Genomic DNA, 15,997 nt, shown 5'->3' on the forward strand with positions numbered 1-15,997 from the left:
TACCATACTTTTGCCAAAAATGAATAGCAGTCTTGGTACAGCTTAACAGAACTTAAAATATACATGTTTGGATAGAACATGAAAAATATATGTTTGGGTAGAGCTTTATGTGACTCTGTAGGGAAGATGACCCTTTACTACTTGTCCCAGTGACAAATGGGGTTATAAACAGGCATAACATATTGATATTAGCCTTTACCCAATATATATATATATATATATATATATATATATATATATATATATATATACTGTATGTATGTGTGTGTGTGTATATATAATCCAAAAAGAGAGAACTGCGTTTTGATGAGGCACAAGCTCGTCTTCCTCAGGGCAACAAACAAGTGAAGCAACACAACATATATATACCCTAAAACCCCTTCTATCATTATCATCCATATGTGATGACATCAACAAGTGCAAAGGTCAAAGTTCCAGCTAAAAACAATCATGGCCAAATGTCCAAATTTGGGAGAACAGAAAAACAACAACAAAAGTAGCTACAAAATAGGAATCAATAAAGGAAGGAGCCAAATCCAGGCACTAAAGTCAGAGACAAAAAAACTGCATGACAGAGTATCAAGCTGCCTGGGCAAGATGGTCACCCATGCTGAGGCAGAGCTGGAGTAGAAGAGCATGGTGAACATGTAATGTGTATAGGAAAAAGTACAAGGGGGGTGCTGCAGAGCAGCTTTTAGCACCAGGAATGCAGATTAAGAGACAAGTAAAAAAACAGACATGAACCTGGGGCTCGTTGAAACGTCAAAATGAAATCTTCACTTTGCGTTCACCTCTCAAGACCCATGTGTGCCGCTCTCTCTTTTGGATTATAAAGTGTACATAGTTTATGTTTGTGTCCCTGTCCCTGAGATATCTGTTCTTACAGACAGAAGTATAATCTGAAAGAGGTTTTATTCCTACCATATCCAAACTTTTTAGCTGGGGTTCTACTTTTTGAAATAAGAATATTGCGTGACTCCATTTTATTATATTTTTTTACACATTTTGTAACATAGTCTGTATACGACTAACAAGTAAATTCAGGACAACATCTCCAAAGTTTATAAAACAACTTATTAGACTTTATTGTTAATTTTACAGTGACATTTAGGAAAGAGTAACGTACTTTTATGAAATGATATCTGTAAGAAAAAAGTCTACATACGATAAAGCAAAAGGCAGGACAGATCTTATAAGTTACAAAATATACATGAATGAGTGCAATTAGCTTTTAGACACATTATACACATTATATAAAATAATCCCTTTGGAAAATAAATTAACTTGCATACATTTGAACAAAAACATAACAGAAGGTAAAATGGCACACATTACATTGTCAAATATTATAAGATCTCAGTTATCATTAATTGTGTATAAATTATAGTTTACAAAGGCCTATTATATTACTGACAGTTTCAATTAGTATGTCCAATAATACTTAGCAAAAACAAGTTTACAGAGCAAGGTTCTCAGAATGAACTGCTAACATCATTCAGCTACCTAAGACAAGTAGGTACCATGGGCCATGATTATTTGCCACACACAACAGGAACAAATGAAAACATTCTGATATTCAATATACTGTCAGGTTTGCAGGAAGATTTTAATGATCACATGGCTGGCAAGGTAACACTTTTAAAATTTTGCTTCACACATATGGAATCTGTAATAAATTCCTTAGCACAAACACTTTAATTGGATATATATTTTTTTCAGATATACACGCATACAGACACCAGGAATGTTATTAATCATACATGAAAAACCAACTAGTATTTTTTTCAGTGTCTCTATTAACCATATACATACTGCCAAACAAATGTAGGAACAGACATATTAACCTAAAGCTTTATAATCTGTGGCTGTATTCATAGCTAGAATTGACTGGTGATTCTAAAAATTGTTAAAACAGCAAAGAAAAGCCAAAATGTTTATTGTTAACAGTATTTACCAAAACTATGTCCCTTTTTACAGAATTACTTTTCTGGAATTTTAAAGGATAATTTTACACAGTACAGGTATAACACAATTTAGTTATATTTATGTTATTACATATATTTATCATTTGCAAGAGTTCTTTCTTGAAATAAAACAATTCTTTTCATGTTTAACTTTAGCTCTGCTTGACATTGTTATCTTCAGATTGCAGTCATTCTCAAGCATACCCTTATATTTACAAAGTGGCCAATGTGAGACCACCCCTGTGTGATGGTATGGAATAGCAATCGCGGTCACAAGGTATGATGGTTCTTAGAGTCTTTCTCAGAAAAAAGATGGGGCACCAGAGTTGTAGATACTTGTCTAGTGGCTACAGATTCTGATTTATCCATGATGATTCCTGCATCCCCGGTAGCCATTTTCTAATTAATTTAAAAATTAGAGAGGAAAAATCAGTGACAAGTGTAATCCACAACCTTTCATTAAAATGAACCTGGCATCAGCGAGTTTAACATGAAATAATGCTAAGAGATAATATTGTTACTTAGGGTTAAAAATAATTGCCCCTTTCCCTCTGGAAACATAATCTGATTCTACTCTGCATCTTTAGTCTACTAATTGCATACCTAAATCCTTTACCTAATGCTCCTCCAATATTAGGAGTTTTTATTTGTAGACCCCTAACTTGGCCTACTGGGAGTTCACCTATTTGAAGAGCCTGTTCTACCTTTAAATGTCACTTGAATACCTGACCCCACAAGCTTAGATACAAGACAAGTAATCAAAGTGAGGAATATCTTTTGGATTTGAGTGGGAAGAAAAAGCATAGTGCCCAATTATCTCAGCAGAGGGGAATGAAGTAATCATCATTGTAACAACATAATTTATTTATTAAGAGCAATATTATTTAATGTAAAGCTAGATGAAAGGGCCTGTGCATGTCGATGCTGAAAGTCTAACAACACAATCTGCCACAGTTTTTTCCTTGTGTTCCTTGAAGCACTCGCAGAGCTAACATGCTCTGTGTACAAGTATTCACTATAGAGGTGATATGGGTCTACTGTTTGAATAGCAAGATCTTGTAGTTTTCATAACTTTTTTTACACCACAACCACCAATCAGATGTTTGTCTTTGTTATTATCCCTGCTGTGCTGTCCTGGCATAAGCTAGCATCCTCTATAGGGATAAATGGGACTGCTTCAACAGAATTGGAGAGTTTATGGAGATGGTCTATCGAGAAAGCTGTGGCTTTGGGCAAGCTAATGCCAACTGCCAAGGCTGAATTTGTATCTGTGCTTTGCAATGTATAGTACTGATGTGAAACTGAAAAAAACAGACAGCTAAACAGACAAATACAGCAAAAATATGTATTTATTTATTAATATAGTTTCCTAGAATACTATCATGCATATTTTCAACAAATGTGTTAGCTCGTGGCTAAGGCTGATCTACTAAACATTGATTTTTATACTAACAGACTAAGCAGAAATTGTATCTTTCCTTAAATTTGGATAAAGTAACACAGGCAAGAAAAAAAAAAAAGTAACTGCATTAGTAAATTGGTCACATAGCCTTCACCTGAACTACTTTCCCCTCTCTAAGCTGACTTGGGTTCAGATTTAAAGTTCAATGATCCAATATATAGGCTTTTACTGCTTTTCAGGCTTTTTCAGTAAGGCAGTAAAGGGAGCAATGCTGATGTGCAAAATGTGATAATTCATAGCAACCAATCTAATTTCAGTTTTCTATGTGTTCTGTATGTATTAAACTCTGCCTAATCAAATCCATTATAGGTGAAGTGATAACATGGGCACAAGGCCGTAGAGGGTAATTTACTGAATGATTCCTTTTTTCAAAGCTTGTATGTTTTTAAACCAAATCAACTGCAATGATTTGGTGTTTTTATGTGAACAAAGATTCTGTAAGTCTAATATAGAAATATCGGTCTACAAAAAAAACACCCAAAAGTCAAGGGTTTTCAATACCACACAGTTTAAAATATTTGCATAATCTTTTTTTTTTTTTTCTTTGGGATAAAGTAGGAAAGGGCGAAATCCCTATCATGTTCCTTTTTCCTATACTGTATATGTCCCACTGAGAAAAATTCCATTTGGTTCTTGTCCTAGAGCAACAAATGGGAAATCTCTCCAAAGTGAAGAGAATTCATAGCTAGGACATCTATAAATGTGACAGAGGGTCTTCACTTTAAAATTGACATTAAACCGTCATTTAAAAAAAAAAAAATAACAAACATGTTTTACTTACCTGCTCTGTGAGATAGTTTTGCACAGAGCAGACCTGATCCTCCTTTTCTGGGGTTCCCCGCCAACACTCCAGGCCCCTCCTATTCGGGGACTGCCCCCATGGAAAACCACTTGCCATAGGGGCACCCATGCGTGCTTGCTCGCGTCTATTGACACAGACCGCGTGACTCGGCTCCTGCCCCAGCTCATAGAATGCATTAAGGTTAAAAACCTTGAGGCTTTAGAACCACTTTAATTCTATTTAAAGACTAAATATTATTGGTAACCCCAGGAAACTGCTCTCTATTTTCTCTTCGTTGCACCAGTCTTTATTATTTACTCATAACTGGTTGAGCCCATAACAGTAGGTAGGAAAGAGTGATAAGGCAGAGTTGTGTAACATGGCAGAAAAAAGCTGAATAAACATATGCTTACATACACGCATAAAGATAAAAAATGTGTTAAATGCACAATTATATGACATTTGCAATAACTTAAATTTTTTCATACCTGTTCTTTTAAAAATACATGTTCACTTTTGTTGCATTATAACATAAGGCTCTAAAAAAACCCACTTAAAAAAAGGACATCTTTTCCTACGCTTCACAATATAGCATTATACTTGATTTTCTTAATTTCATATTATGCTGGTTCAAAACTTCAGAAAAATTTAAATATAAAGCTGTATAGCATACAATAAACTACCATAAAATCTGCTGAATTCCATCATGAGGTTCCAGTAAAAATATACTATCAAAATTTTACCTATTTTTTTCCCATTTTCAATATAAATGAGTCATGATTTAACAATTTTTTTTAAAGTTATTTACAGTTTGTTTTCAAGAAGATTAAAAGGTCAAGTTGTTTTCTCAGTTAGTTCATAATTTATGTTTGAAATAATGAGTAATTTTATTTCTTCCTAAAAACCCCCTTTGCATTGTTTGTATAAACCCATTTTATTGCTGCTAGGGAATACTGTTTGGCAATCTGAGATATAGCGGTCATATAAAAAATGCACACTTAATCAACTTTTGTCGTGCTAATAAATCTGAAATTCCAGTTTGCTTGGTTGCTATGTGTGTGGAGTGTCTCGAATCTGGCCATCAGTTAGATGAAAATGTCATGGGAACTATTAACATTTAGTTTATGTTAGGAATGCATATGCAAATTGACTATAAAGTGACTTTCAATACGTCAGCCCAAAAGCTGTGCACAACAGGAGAAAGAGATAGCTGCTATTTGTATCCACTGATTAATTTACAAGTAATATTGGAGAAGGTCTGGGAAATAAAATAAATAAGAAGTCTCCCGTGTAAACCTGAATAACTGTTATTAGCTGTTATTAGCATGACTTGCCACAGCAACATACTGACCTTTAAGCTGGCGCATTCTCCTAATTATTTTACATTTGTTATACGTGGCACAAGTTTCTCTTAAACTCACTCGACAGACTTTAGCAGGGGGTAAAGAGAAACCTTGGCAGTTTAAATATACATATCATTGCAGATTGCTGTGCTACTCATCTGGGTCTGCAGAAAAAAAAAAAATTCTAATGGAATTAAATAATATCTTGCTGGTCTGCTGGCAAAAAGCCTGAACATCGAGATGACCTTCACTGCGGCACATTCATATGATTAACACTACTAAATCTAAACTGGATTTGTTTTTTTTTTTTCTTGCTAAATTAGTTTTATTATTACTTGTGCAGTTTCCACTGTGCTACTGAAGTTTGAAAGTTTGGTAAATAAATTAGAAAAATTTAATCACAGTGTCTAATTTACTTAAGTGTGATGTGAGATGAAGTGAAGCGTAACATCCAATCATATGCAATAAAGTTCCTTTTTTATATTTCCTATCACATGTTTAGGGCTAACTTTAGACTTCATGATGCCATAGAAACAAGTAAATGATAACATCCTCCTGTACAAGCTCCAGCCCAGGTGTCATGTGATTACTTAGAAAAAACTCACATGGGACTGCACTATAGTAAGCAGCATGTTGACTACTTGTATGTAGCTACCCTCAACTGTACAGACCACTATACAAAAGAAAGGAGACAAAATTCTATGTTACCTGAACAATAAAGAACTTTCTAATTCTTCTGTTTCAGGCTGCAAAAATAGTGATTACTGATGCTAACACCAAAGGAGACCTATTGGGAAAGTAATTACCTACTGAAGCTAAGATTTTGATCCAGTGTTGGTGGCTGCCACTACAGCAAACTAGAGGGCAGGGCACACTTGTGCAGAATTATATGCTCTGAAACCAGAAAAACTCCCAAGTGTTAAGGATTGGAAGCCTTCAGAATGGAAGGAACAGCAAGGATTACAATTATTGTAACACTAAATCACTGAAATACAGGCACACTAAGGTGTTTGAATAAATCATTAATTTGCTTCCCAAGCTTTCCAATTTTACCCCTTTACCACTTTCAGGGCTCCTTTGGTGCTCATGAAGAGATTGACGGGTACATGCAGGTACCTGGGAATGCCTCCTTTGTGCTCACAGTATCACTTTGCATTATTGTATGCTTTACTTTAAACACAACTTTATAATATAATGGAGATAGTATATCCAAACAACCAAGTTGCAAGTACAGGTCTCAATGTCAGACTACACTGAAATGACTATCCGTGGAACTGCTAAATTCTCTGTGAAGTAACAGATGTTATACTAAAATACCTGATAATTCCACTTAATAGACAACATACATGATGCACACATGCACCAGCAGTAGCCCATTACAACTTGATGTAACTACATGCCAGAGCTGCTAATGCTGGTTTGGGTTCAACTATTGGCTAAATACATTATATTTTAGAGCTGTCCTAATTGAATTCATGAATATAATTAGACTAAATAAGTATAGAATCCTTCCTGGTTTCTTCTTTCCCTCACTGCCTTTGAAGACTTTGGTGACTTAAAATACCAACAGTAAGGGCTCATTCACACCAGACAGCATGCATTACTGTGCACCAAACATGTGTGCGCTGATATGCAGTGTGAGCTTGTGGTGCCCTCTGTTACAATAGGTGAAATTAATGAGATAAAATGCAATGCAGTTCCTGACACACTTTACGATGTACAGGACATACTGCACAAAATGTCCAATTATTTTTCAGTGCTCGCGAACACAGAGCATTAGCATGAACTGAAGCCACACAGAAAATGGCCTACCTATTGAAAACACAGGCATTTATTATATATTAAGAATTACATACAAATGCAACTTTATCTGTTATTACAATGGTACAATGATAATAACAACAGTGCAAAAAAAAACTATGCTTTTTAAAAGAAAAACCTAAACTTTGAGGAAAAATGTGCAGAAGTACCCAAGCTCCCTCTGGTGCCTGGTGATTTTTCTGCTTTCTTCCTTCCTGGAGAAAATCTGTGTATCCATGCCAAGAGATACAAGGGGCTGTAATGAAAGATCTTAGTGGAATTGTAAAAGTTGAGAATGTTCCTAGAAAAAATCCTATCCTATTTACTTATTTCATCTGCACACGATTGGATGATTGAAGTGGATATTCATATAATTTATTATGTGAACATTCTCAACTCCTTCGGTGACCAGCCTAAATACTGGCTGCAACATACAGTAGTGATAGGCTTGGTTTATTTTGTATCTCAACAGGACCTAGGACTAGAATGGCAGGTACTTGTAAAGAGTTACTTCTGGATCCCTGTTTCACTTTGTTGGCTTTGCAGCAGTTGTTCTGGCTGGAGAAGAAGCTGATGGAAAAAATCATAACTTTTTGTCCCCTATGTGATAAAAAAAGTTTAGCAAAAATAGTATGAATAAAATAATAATTAAAATGTCCACGCCCCCCCCCCCCCCCCGAACATTTTGAGCTTTGCCATCACCACAAACAGGAACATACAGACATAAAAGCATGTCCCAGGGGGGCCTGCGCATGAAAACATTGATTGCACTAAATATGTTATATATCACCACACATGCCAGAGTGAGAGAAATAATTCTAGGCCCGTTATTCATAGTAACTCTAAACTGATGACCTGTAGAAGCATTTTTAAAGCATCACTTATGGAAAATATAGGGTACTAAAGTTTGCTACTGTTTTAATTTTCTTGTTTGACATGTTGGGCATCTATTTACTTGACAGAACCTCAGCTTTTATATATTTACTGAAAATGGTGCAATTTACTGTGTCTCAGTGTCCTAAACACTTTTGTGTATTTTTTACTAAAATGTTTCATTTCATAAACTAAAAGAATTGGAACTACCACTATTTTATTCTATACTGTGCTTTCAGAAAATATATTATATTTTGAGGGTTTATATAATCTTCTGACCTAAAATGATTTTCTAACCTTGTGCAGAAAAAAATGCAAAAAAAAACTGTGAAGACTGTGGCAGCAAAAGGGTTAGAGCCCTTTCCCACTGAGAGAGCGGCCGTGTTAGCGGTAAAGCGCCGAAAAAAACGCCATTTTTGAGATGCTTTTCGGCGGCTAGTGGGGCACTTTTAACCCTGCTAGCAGCCGATGAAGGGGTTAATAGCACCCGCAAATCGCCGCTGTGGCGCTTTGCAGGTGCTGCAGCGGCCCCTTGATTTCAATGGGCAGGGGCTCTTTAGGGGCGGTGTATACACCACTCCTAAAGCGCCTCAAAGATGCTGCTTGCAGGACTTTTTTGGACGTTCTGCCAGCGCAGTGCCCCAGTGTGAAAGTGCTTGGGCTTTCACACTGGGATTGCAAATGAGGCATTTTTTAGGCACTTTACAGGTGCTATTTTTTAGTGCTAAAGCACCTGAAAAGGACTCCAGTGTTAAAGGGGTATTAAAGTTACAGGGGGAAATGTTAAATGATGTTAAATAACATTCTTTAGGAAGTACACAATCTTTATATACAGGTGGGTTTTTTCTTCCATTAAGTTGTAAACAGAACGGCATTTTGCTTATTATCGCATAACAGTGACTTATTTTATTTGCAAAAGTATTAACATGTAAGGACTTTGAAGAAAAACAAAAAAACTTTTGTAGACGCATGGAACTTTGTTGATCTTTGCTCTCAATGATGTAGCCTGATCTGCACTTGAAGAAGAATTAATTTTGCTCATATCCAGTGCCCACAATAATATACAAACAAGTAACACTTAGATGTAATTAAAACAGAGAAAATATAAGGAAAGTTATGTTAAGTTCATGTTTTGCTAGTAGTCAAATTAATAAAAAAAAAAAAAAAAAACATTCCTGAAGCATGACAAAAATGTCCTAAAAACAAAACAAAAGCTATTCAAGGTCTTAAGAACTAGAGCTGGTTAAACATGATTTAACTGAGTGTGACAGTTTAAGCCACAATTTGGAGACTGGTTGACTTTCAGACACTTGTTTCCTAAGACATCTATGTACAAAGAGCAATACCAGTTGCCAATATGTCTGATGTTTCACAGTACCACACAAAAATCTATACAGACGTTTTACCCCAAGCTACATTTTTGTCATAATTCATTAGTTCTCTCAATCATTTCCAAATCTATTGGACATTTATATGATAATACTTGATTGTTGCAGGAAGCATATTGGAAAGACTTTGTTTTCCTAAAGGCAGAATCTTATAAGAGAAAGTCTATAAAATGCCTCTCCTGTTCATCCAGATTGATCAGTTTTTCTAAAATCCCAACCCATAGCACTTCTGTCAGTACAGATTTTCTTCAGAATAGACAAAAATGCATCAGTTTGTAGAAACAAGGGCTGGACATATGGTTTTCTGTATCATTTGGCAATTTAGAATGTTATGGTACATTGCTCGTACATGGATTTAAGGTAGATATGGCATCACCTGTATCCTGCAGGACTTCACTTTCATGAAGAATGTAGGTGACAACCCAGTGACAAAGGTGTTTACCATAAACTGCGGTACAGTTACAGTGCACCACTCTTGGAGTTGGAGACCATTACCAACACAGTGGACCTCTGTCCAAATAATACCACGGTAGAATACATTTTTCTAGTGGGAACAGTGCTGATCAATATTTCTTGATGATCAGTGCTTAACTACTTAACTTTGCTACCCTACTGTTTCTTTAAAGCATTTCTAAACACAAAATGTAATATATTGCAGCTTAGCGGTCCTTAAATGTGGAGAGCATGTGTTGTGCAGTGTACATCTGGACTCATTCTCAGTATGCTGAGAATAGAGATGTGTGCCAGGGACAACACATAGAAACATAGAAACATAGAAATATTGCAATGCATATGTGTGAATGGGCTCTAAAGCAGCTCGTAGACATGATATGATCATTATGAGGTCTGTTTAGGTCAGCCTAGATGGAATTTAGGACCTCTCAAGCAGATTTAGTTATGGTGCAAGAAACACTTTTCCATATAAAGAGGTTACCTTGTCTCAAACCCTTCCAGGAAAGCAGGTGTAGTTATCTTATCTTATGTTATCAGTGGTCTCCTCAAAAATAGTATTAATTACCTAATCGGATCATTCCCCTATAGCCTTGGACCTTGAGGTGACACATGCTAGCCCAAGAACATGATGCTGCCAGTTAAACAAAACACTTCTCTGTAATGAGGAGATTAAAGCCTGGCACACACTTATGCCCTGTACACGTGGTCGGATTTTCCGACGGAAAATGTGTGATAGGACCTTGTTGTCAGAAATTCCGACCGTGTGTAGGCTCCATCACACATTTTCCATCGGAATTTCCGACACACAAAGTTTGAGAGCTTGCTATAAAATTTTCCGACAACAAAATCCATTGTCAGAAATTCCGATCGTGTGTACACAAATCCGACGCACAAAGTGCCACGCATGCTCAGAATAAATTAAGAGACAAAAGCTATTGGCTACTGCCCCGTTTATAGTCTCGATGTATGTGTTTTACGTCACTGCGTTCAGAACGATCGGATTTTCCGACAACTTTGGGTGACCGTGTGTATGCAAGACAAGTTTGAGCCAACATCCATCGGAAAAAAGCCATGGATTTTGTTGACGGAATTTCCGATCAAAGTCCGACCGTGTGTACAGGGCATAACAGTGTTGGAGCCGCTGTACTAACCATCTGACATTAGTACAGTGATCTCCCCTGCTAAGTGGTTGTTTTCTGGCAGGGGAATGCCTCCTGTGCCAGAGCACTCCAATCAGTGATCTCTGCTATTGGCTGAGAGCGCTGATTGGGAGTCAGTCGGCTGCTGGTTTTCCAGCATGCTCGACCGGACAGACTGACATACACACAGGCCGAATGTTGGACATTTTTTTCTTGAACTGGCAAATGTCTCCCGACATTCGTCCCATGTGTACTCTGCCTAAGGCTCAACTGTGCAAGGCTCTGGAGGATTTTTTTTAAATTAAACACTGACAGTCTCACAGGCTTCTACTCTATAAGAAGCTCATAAAGCTTACATTAGAGGTCAGTGCATCTCAGAAGGTACTCGTCTCAAATGAAACTAAAACGGAGCTATTGTTATCTTCATCTACAGTACTCCGACTGTGAGCAGTTGTCTTGTTCGTGCAATCAGCTAAAGACAATTGATGCAAAAAAAAATTGAAAAAAGTCTCTTATGGACTAAACAAAAATGTTATGAGCACTCCAAAAAACTCCATAAGATGCTGGTGAATAAACTATCAGCCAGATCATTTCAAACAGCCAAAGTTTCTTTTCCAACAGGATGGTACTCCTAGTTATTCCCCTCATGCTATTGCAAAAACCTTTGAGAAATTTTATAGTAAGCAGTATAATTGCTTTTTGTCAGAGATTTATCCTTCTTTAAGGGCCAATTCACATTATACAAGCCAGTAAATCGCATAGCAGCTGGAGCAATCACTACATCAGCATTGCCGGTTGCACTAGGGGGCAGCGTAATGCATGATTCAGCACATTTCACTGCTCTCTGTTTTTGTTTTGAACAAGCTTAATTTGAAGTGTACAAAACATACACTTCATTCACTGCAATGTCAGGTGGCACTCTGCGCTGCCTGACATCGCTGTGTAATTCAGGTCAGTGAGCTGTGATAAAATGCAGCATCCTTTTTCACTGATCTAATCAAATTCAGATGTCATTCAAAAATCAGTGGGCCATCTATTACTTGTCCCTTTGATTTTTACTGTCCTTAATATAAAATTCTCATGTTTTGGTACAAAACCCCTGATGCTCTCCATGCTTACAACCTGATGGTGCCAGAGGTTTGTTGGAGATGTGAACAGGACAAAGGCACTCTATTTCATATATTTTGGTAATGCATTAGGATAAAATCTTTTTTGGGTATCCACTCAAAAGACCAAATTCTAGATACCTCCCTGCCTCTGGATCCTCTCCACTATCTCCTAGGACTGCCTTTTCAAGGCGTTGCTAACTATTCCAAAAAGCTCACTGTGTACATTTTAACATCAGTTAGTGGATTTATTTATCAACAATAGAGATCAATTGAGACTCCGTCTCAATCCCAACTCCTTTCCCCCATCACAGATGTAGTATGATGGAGTGATGGAATATCTTATTGCAGTAACTGTGGATTTGGGCTCCATGGGATTACTCTCCTTTTGGTTTGTTTTCCTACACACACACACCACCTCTCCCTGATCTCATCCCCTGATCTGTCTGAGCTGATCTGACTCTTCTAAAGGCATGAACACATTGTACCAGAGTGAACCTCATTAATCTTTTTGTTTTCTATGTGAAATATTCTTTATATTATTATTGGATCTGGGACTCCATAGGGGTCCTTGCTCCTGTTAAGATGATTTCATGATTTGTTGAAATGCTTTCTTATTAATTTTATTTTTTTTTCTTACATATTCTGCAGTGATATTTAATGTTTGGAACCTATGATACCATTAAGGACATTCTCATACTTTTTATGAGATAATATTGTAGACAAAAAATATCATAATGGATTTTAGTCATTTAGGTGCATTTTTGTACTCCATGACATGTGGTGTGAGTATATAATTGTGATTGAAATATTTTCTGTCCATTGTAAAACTGTAAAGTTCTAATAAAAACTGCAATTAAAAAAAATGAATCTTGGCCAATATTAAACAATCGTGATTTACCTTTCATTGTTGAACAATTTAAATTAAAAAAGTGACCAATCACCATGAATCAAAAACGAATTTTGTTCTCTTTTTTCTTTCCCTACATTTTACTGAATCAGTTCCGATAAGTTTTAATAAAAACAAAATGTATTCTCCAGCTGCTCATTCCTACATATTCTATAACTTAATAGGAAACATAACATATAAAACAAATTATAGTTATGTAGAATCTACTGATTATATAGAATAAAATATTTATAAAGATAAATTAAATTAACTATTTGCCCAGTCTGGCATATTAAGCAGGAGGCTCATCTTAGTCACAATTTCCTACTTCCTGATCATAAACAAAACAAGCCAGAAGGAAATAGTGAGATTAATTAGCTGCAGCTGGTAATACCCAGGAGAATCTATTGCCATGGGGAACAGGAGGTTACATCCGATTTCTGCTGCCTGCTTTGGGATTTATGCTTCATGGCCTTGATCTTCATTTGAGATAGACTAACACCCAGGCAACTTTTCCATAAACGCTAGGGAATAACTTTTAATAATAAGATAAGCAGCATTACAAGCCTTGTCTACATTGAAAACAAATGGGCAGAATTATTACCTAACTGATAATCATCTGGAGGAGGTTTTATTTATTCATTTTATGTGAATAGATAAACGTAGGCAATGTCATCACTGAATAGTTATACATATAACTGATTTGGCCTGAGAATAGCCAAATGTAACTAATAATGGCTTTAGTGCCTGAGCACCAGAAGCATTTATTATCAGCAGAGGTTTCTATCCTAGTCTCAGAAATAGTATATTGCCAATGCCAGCTGACTTGTAAAAAGACAAGAGAATGCAAAGTTTCAGAAGTCTATTCGATTATTTCTGTACCATGAAGAAAGACCAGCAGGAAAATTAGGTAACATTTTCAAACATAGTGGATTTTCATTGCTCAATGCTAGTCTCCAGAGGTCCTCTGTTGCACTCTGCATGCTATGAGATTGCACCAAATAATTAGTATTGCATAAAATTTTCTCTCATGTATGATCAATTATAATCTCTAAAAGTACCGACAGGTTGGTAGGATGGAATAATTTGAGTATAGTGGCCAGAGCTACTCTTTTATTTTTAAGGGATGCTGAGGGATCCATTTTTTTTCCAGGCTGAATTGAGAATCCTGGCACTATCCTTTTTTAACACAGGTATTATGGTTGAGAATATTATTTTCAAGTATATACAGTAGTCTACTTTCTATGCCATAATCACACAGAGGAAATCAAATATTGTTTTCAAGCCTCCTTTTGCCTGACATGTGAACTGACATAGAGCCATAAAGCAAACATAACAGAGAATTAAGTTACAGTAAATATCTATGCTGTATACAGGTATGGAGATACATAAATAGTTGTGGATTTTATTAGTAATGCTTTAACATAATATATATATTTTTTTATTTTAGACTTATGCCCTGTACACACGGTTGGACATTGATCGGACATTCCGACAACAAAATCCATGGATTTTTTCCGATGGATGTTGGCTCAAACTTGTCTTGCATACACACGGTCACACAAAGTTGTCGGAAAATCCGATCGTTCTGAACATGGTGACGTAAAACACATATGTCGAGACTATAAACGGGGCAGTAGCCAATAGCTTTCGTCTCTTAATTTATTCTGAGCATACGTGGCACTTTGTGCGTCGGATTTGTGTACACATGATCGGAATTTCCAACAATGGATTTTGTTGTCTGAAAATTTTATAGCAAGCTCTCAAACTTTGTGTGTCGGAAATTCCGATGGAAAATGTGTGATGGAGCCCACAGACGGTTGGAATTTCCGACAACAAGGTCCTATCACACATTTTCCGTTGGAAAATCCAACCGTGTGTACAGGGCATTAGTGCTTTTTTTCAGCTGGTCATGCCCTAGGATACAAGTTACAGAAAAAATAGTTTTGGAAATTGCCATCATTTTCTTTTTTTTTTTAATCAACCTTTATATTTCCTTAGGAATATTGCTTAGAATTTGCCTTAGCAAATAGTATCATTATCTTGAATACTATCTATTTTATGTAATAACAATGAAATATTCTGATAATAATTATGTATTATTATTTTTTTTTGTAAACCTGCAGCTCTTTCTATTTTCACCTGAGCATGTATCCCCCGGGTGGAAAGCCAACACCTTGTGCAAGTGATACAACATAATTATGTAGCTTTTTTTATCAAAGCCTTTCCACTTGTATTCATTGAAGCTATTAATTTCTTTTCTCATTTGCAGTAAAGCGAGAAATAGCCTGTTTTGTATCTATAAAGTTACTATAACGCGTATTCAGACCAATTTTATGGGATTGACCTTGCACTTTTTACTATCCTTTATTTCATCTTCTTCATTCTATTTGTGTCTATCTGGTCATTGGAGATGAAGAGAGCAGCATGGATAACAGAAACAAACTTACTAAAGTAACATCATAGCACATAATATGAAGTTCATCTATCAAAGTAATCAATAAACAGATTCCATTATGGAACATACCGGCAGTGCAATTACTAAACTCTTACCTCATTAGTTAAATGTTTTTCAACATTAGCATTAAAAGACCCTGTATTAAAGTTTGAAAATCTTTTTCTATCAGATGTGAACATTCACCAAGAACTCAATTCAGTTGGGTGAACTGTTAAAGCAAATTACAGTAGCTAACTACACAAAATGTACAAGATTCTTACTTTTGAGCTAGCATTGGTTAACATTGTGTCATCAGCTAGACTTAAATTCTAAGGACCCATTCTCACTAGCCTGGTCTTCTA

At 36.2% G+C, this 15,997-nt stretch overlaps 1 protein-coding gene across 2 annotated transcripts in view; it reads right to left on the minus strand.

Annotated features, from left to right (window-relative positions):
• Positions 1 to 1,060: 1,060 nt before the first annotated feature.
• PCDH9 (protocadherin 9) overlaps positions 1,061 to 15,997 on the minus strand; it is a 127,840-nt gene continuing 112,903 nt past the window's right edge. For both annotated transcript variants that reach the window (XM_073614245.1, XM_073614246.1), the window contains one exon: positions 1,061 to 2,363. In XM_073614245.1, coding sequence (XP_073470346.1) covers positions 2,235 to 2,363 — 129 coding nt within the window. In that variant the 3' untranslated portion in view covers positions 1,061 to 2,234. The remainder of the gene's footprint in view (positions 2,364 to 15,997) is intronic.

The sequence above is a fragment of the Aquarana catesbeiana genome, linkage group LG02, assembly GCF_042186555.1.
Source record: "Aquarana catesbeiana isolate 2022-GZ linkage group LG02, ASM4218655v1, whole genome shotgun sequence".
Taxonomy (NCBI): Eukaryota; Metazoa; Chordata; class Amphibia; order Anura; family Ranidae; genus Aquarana; species Aquarana catesbeiana.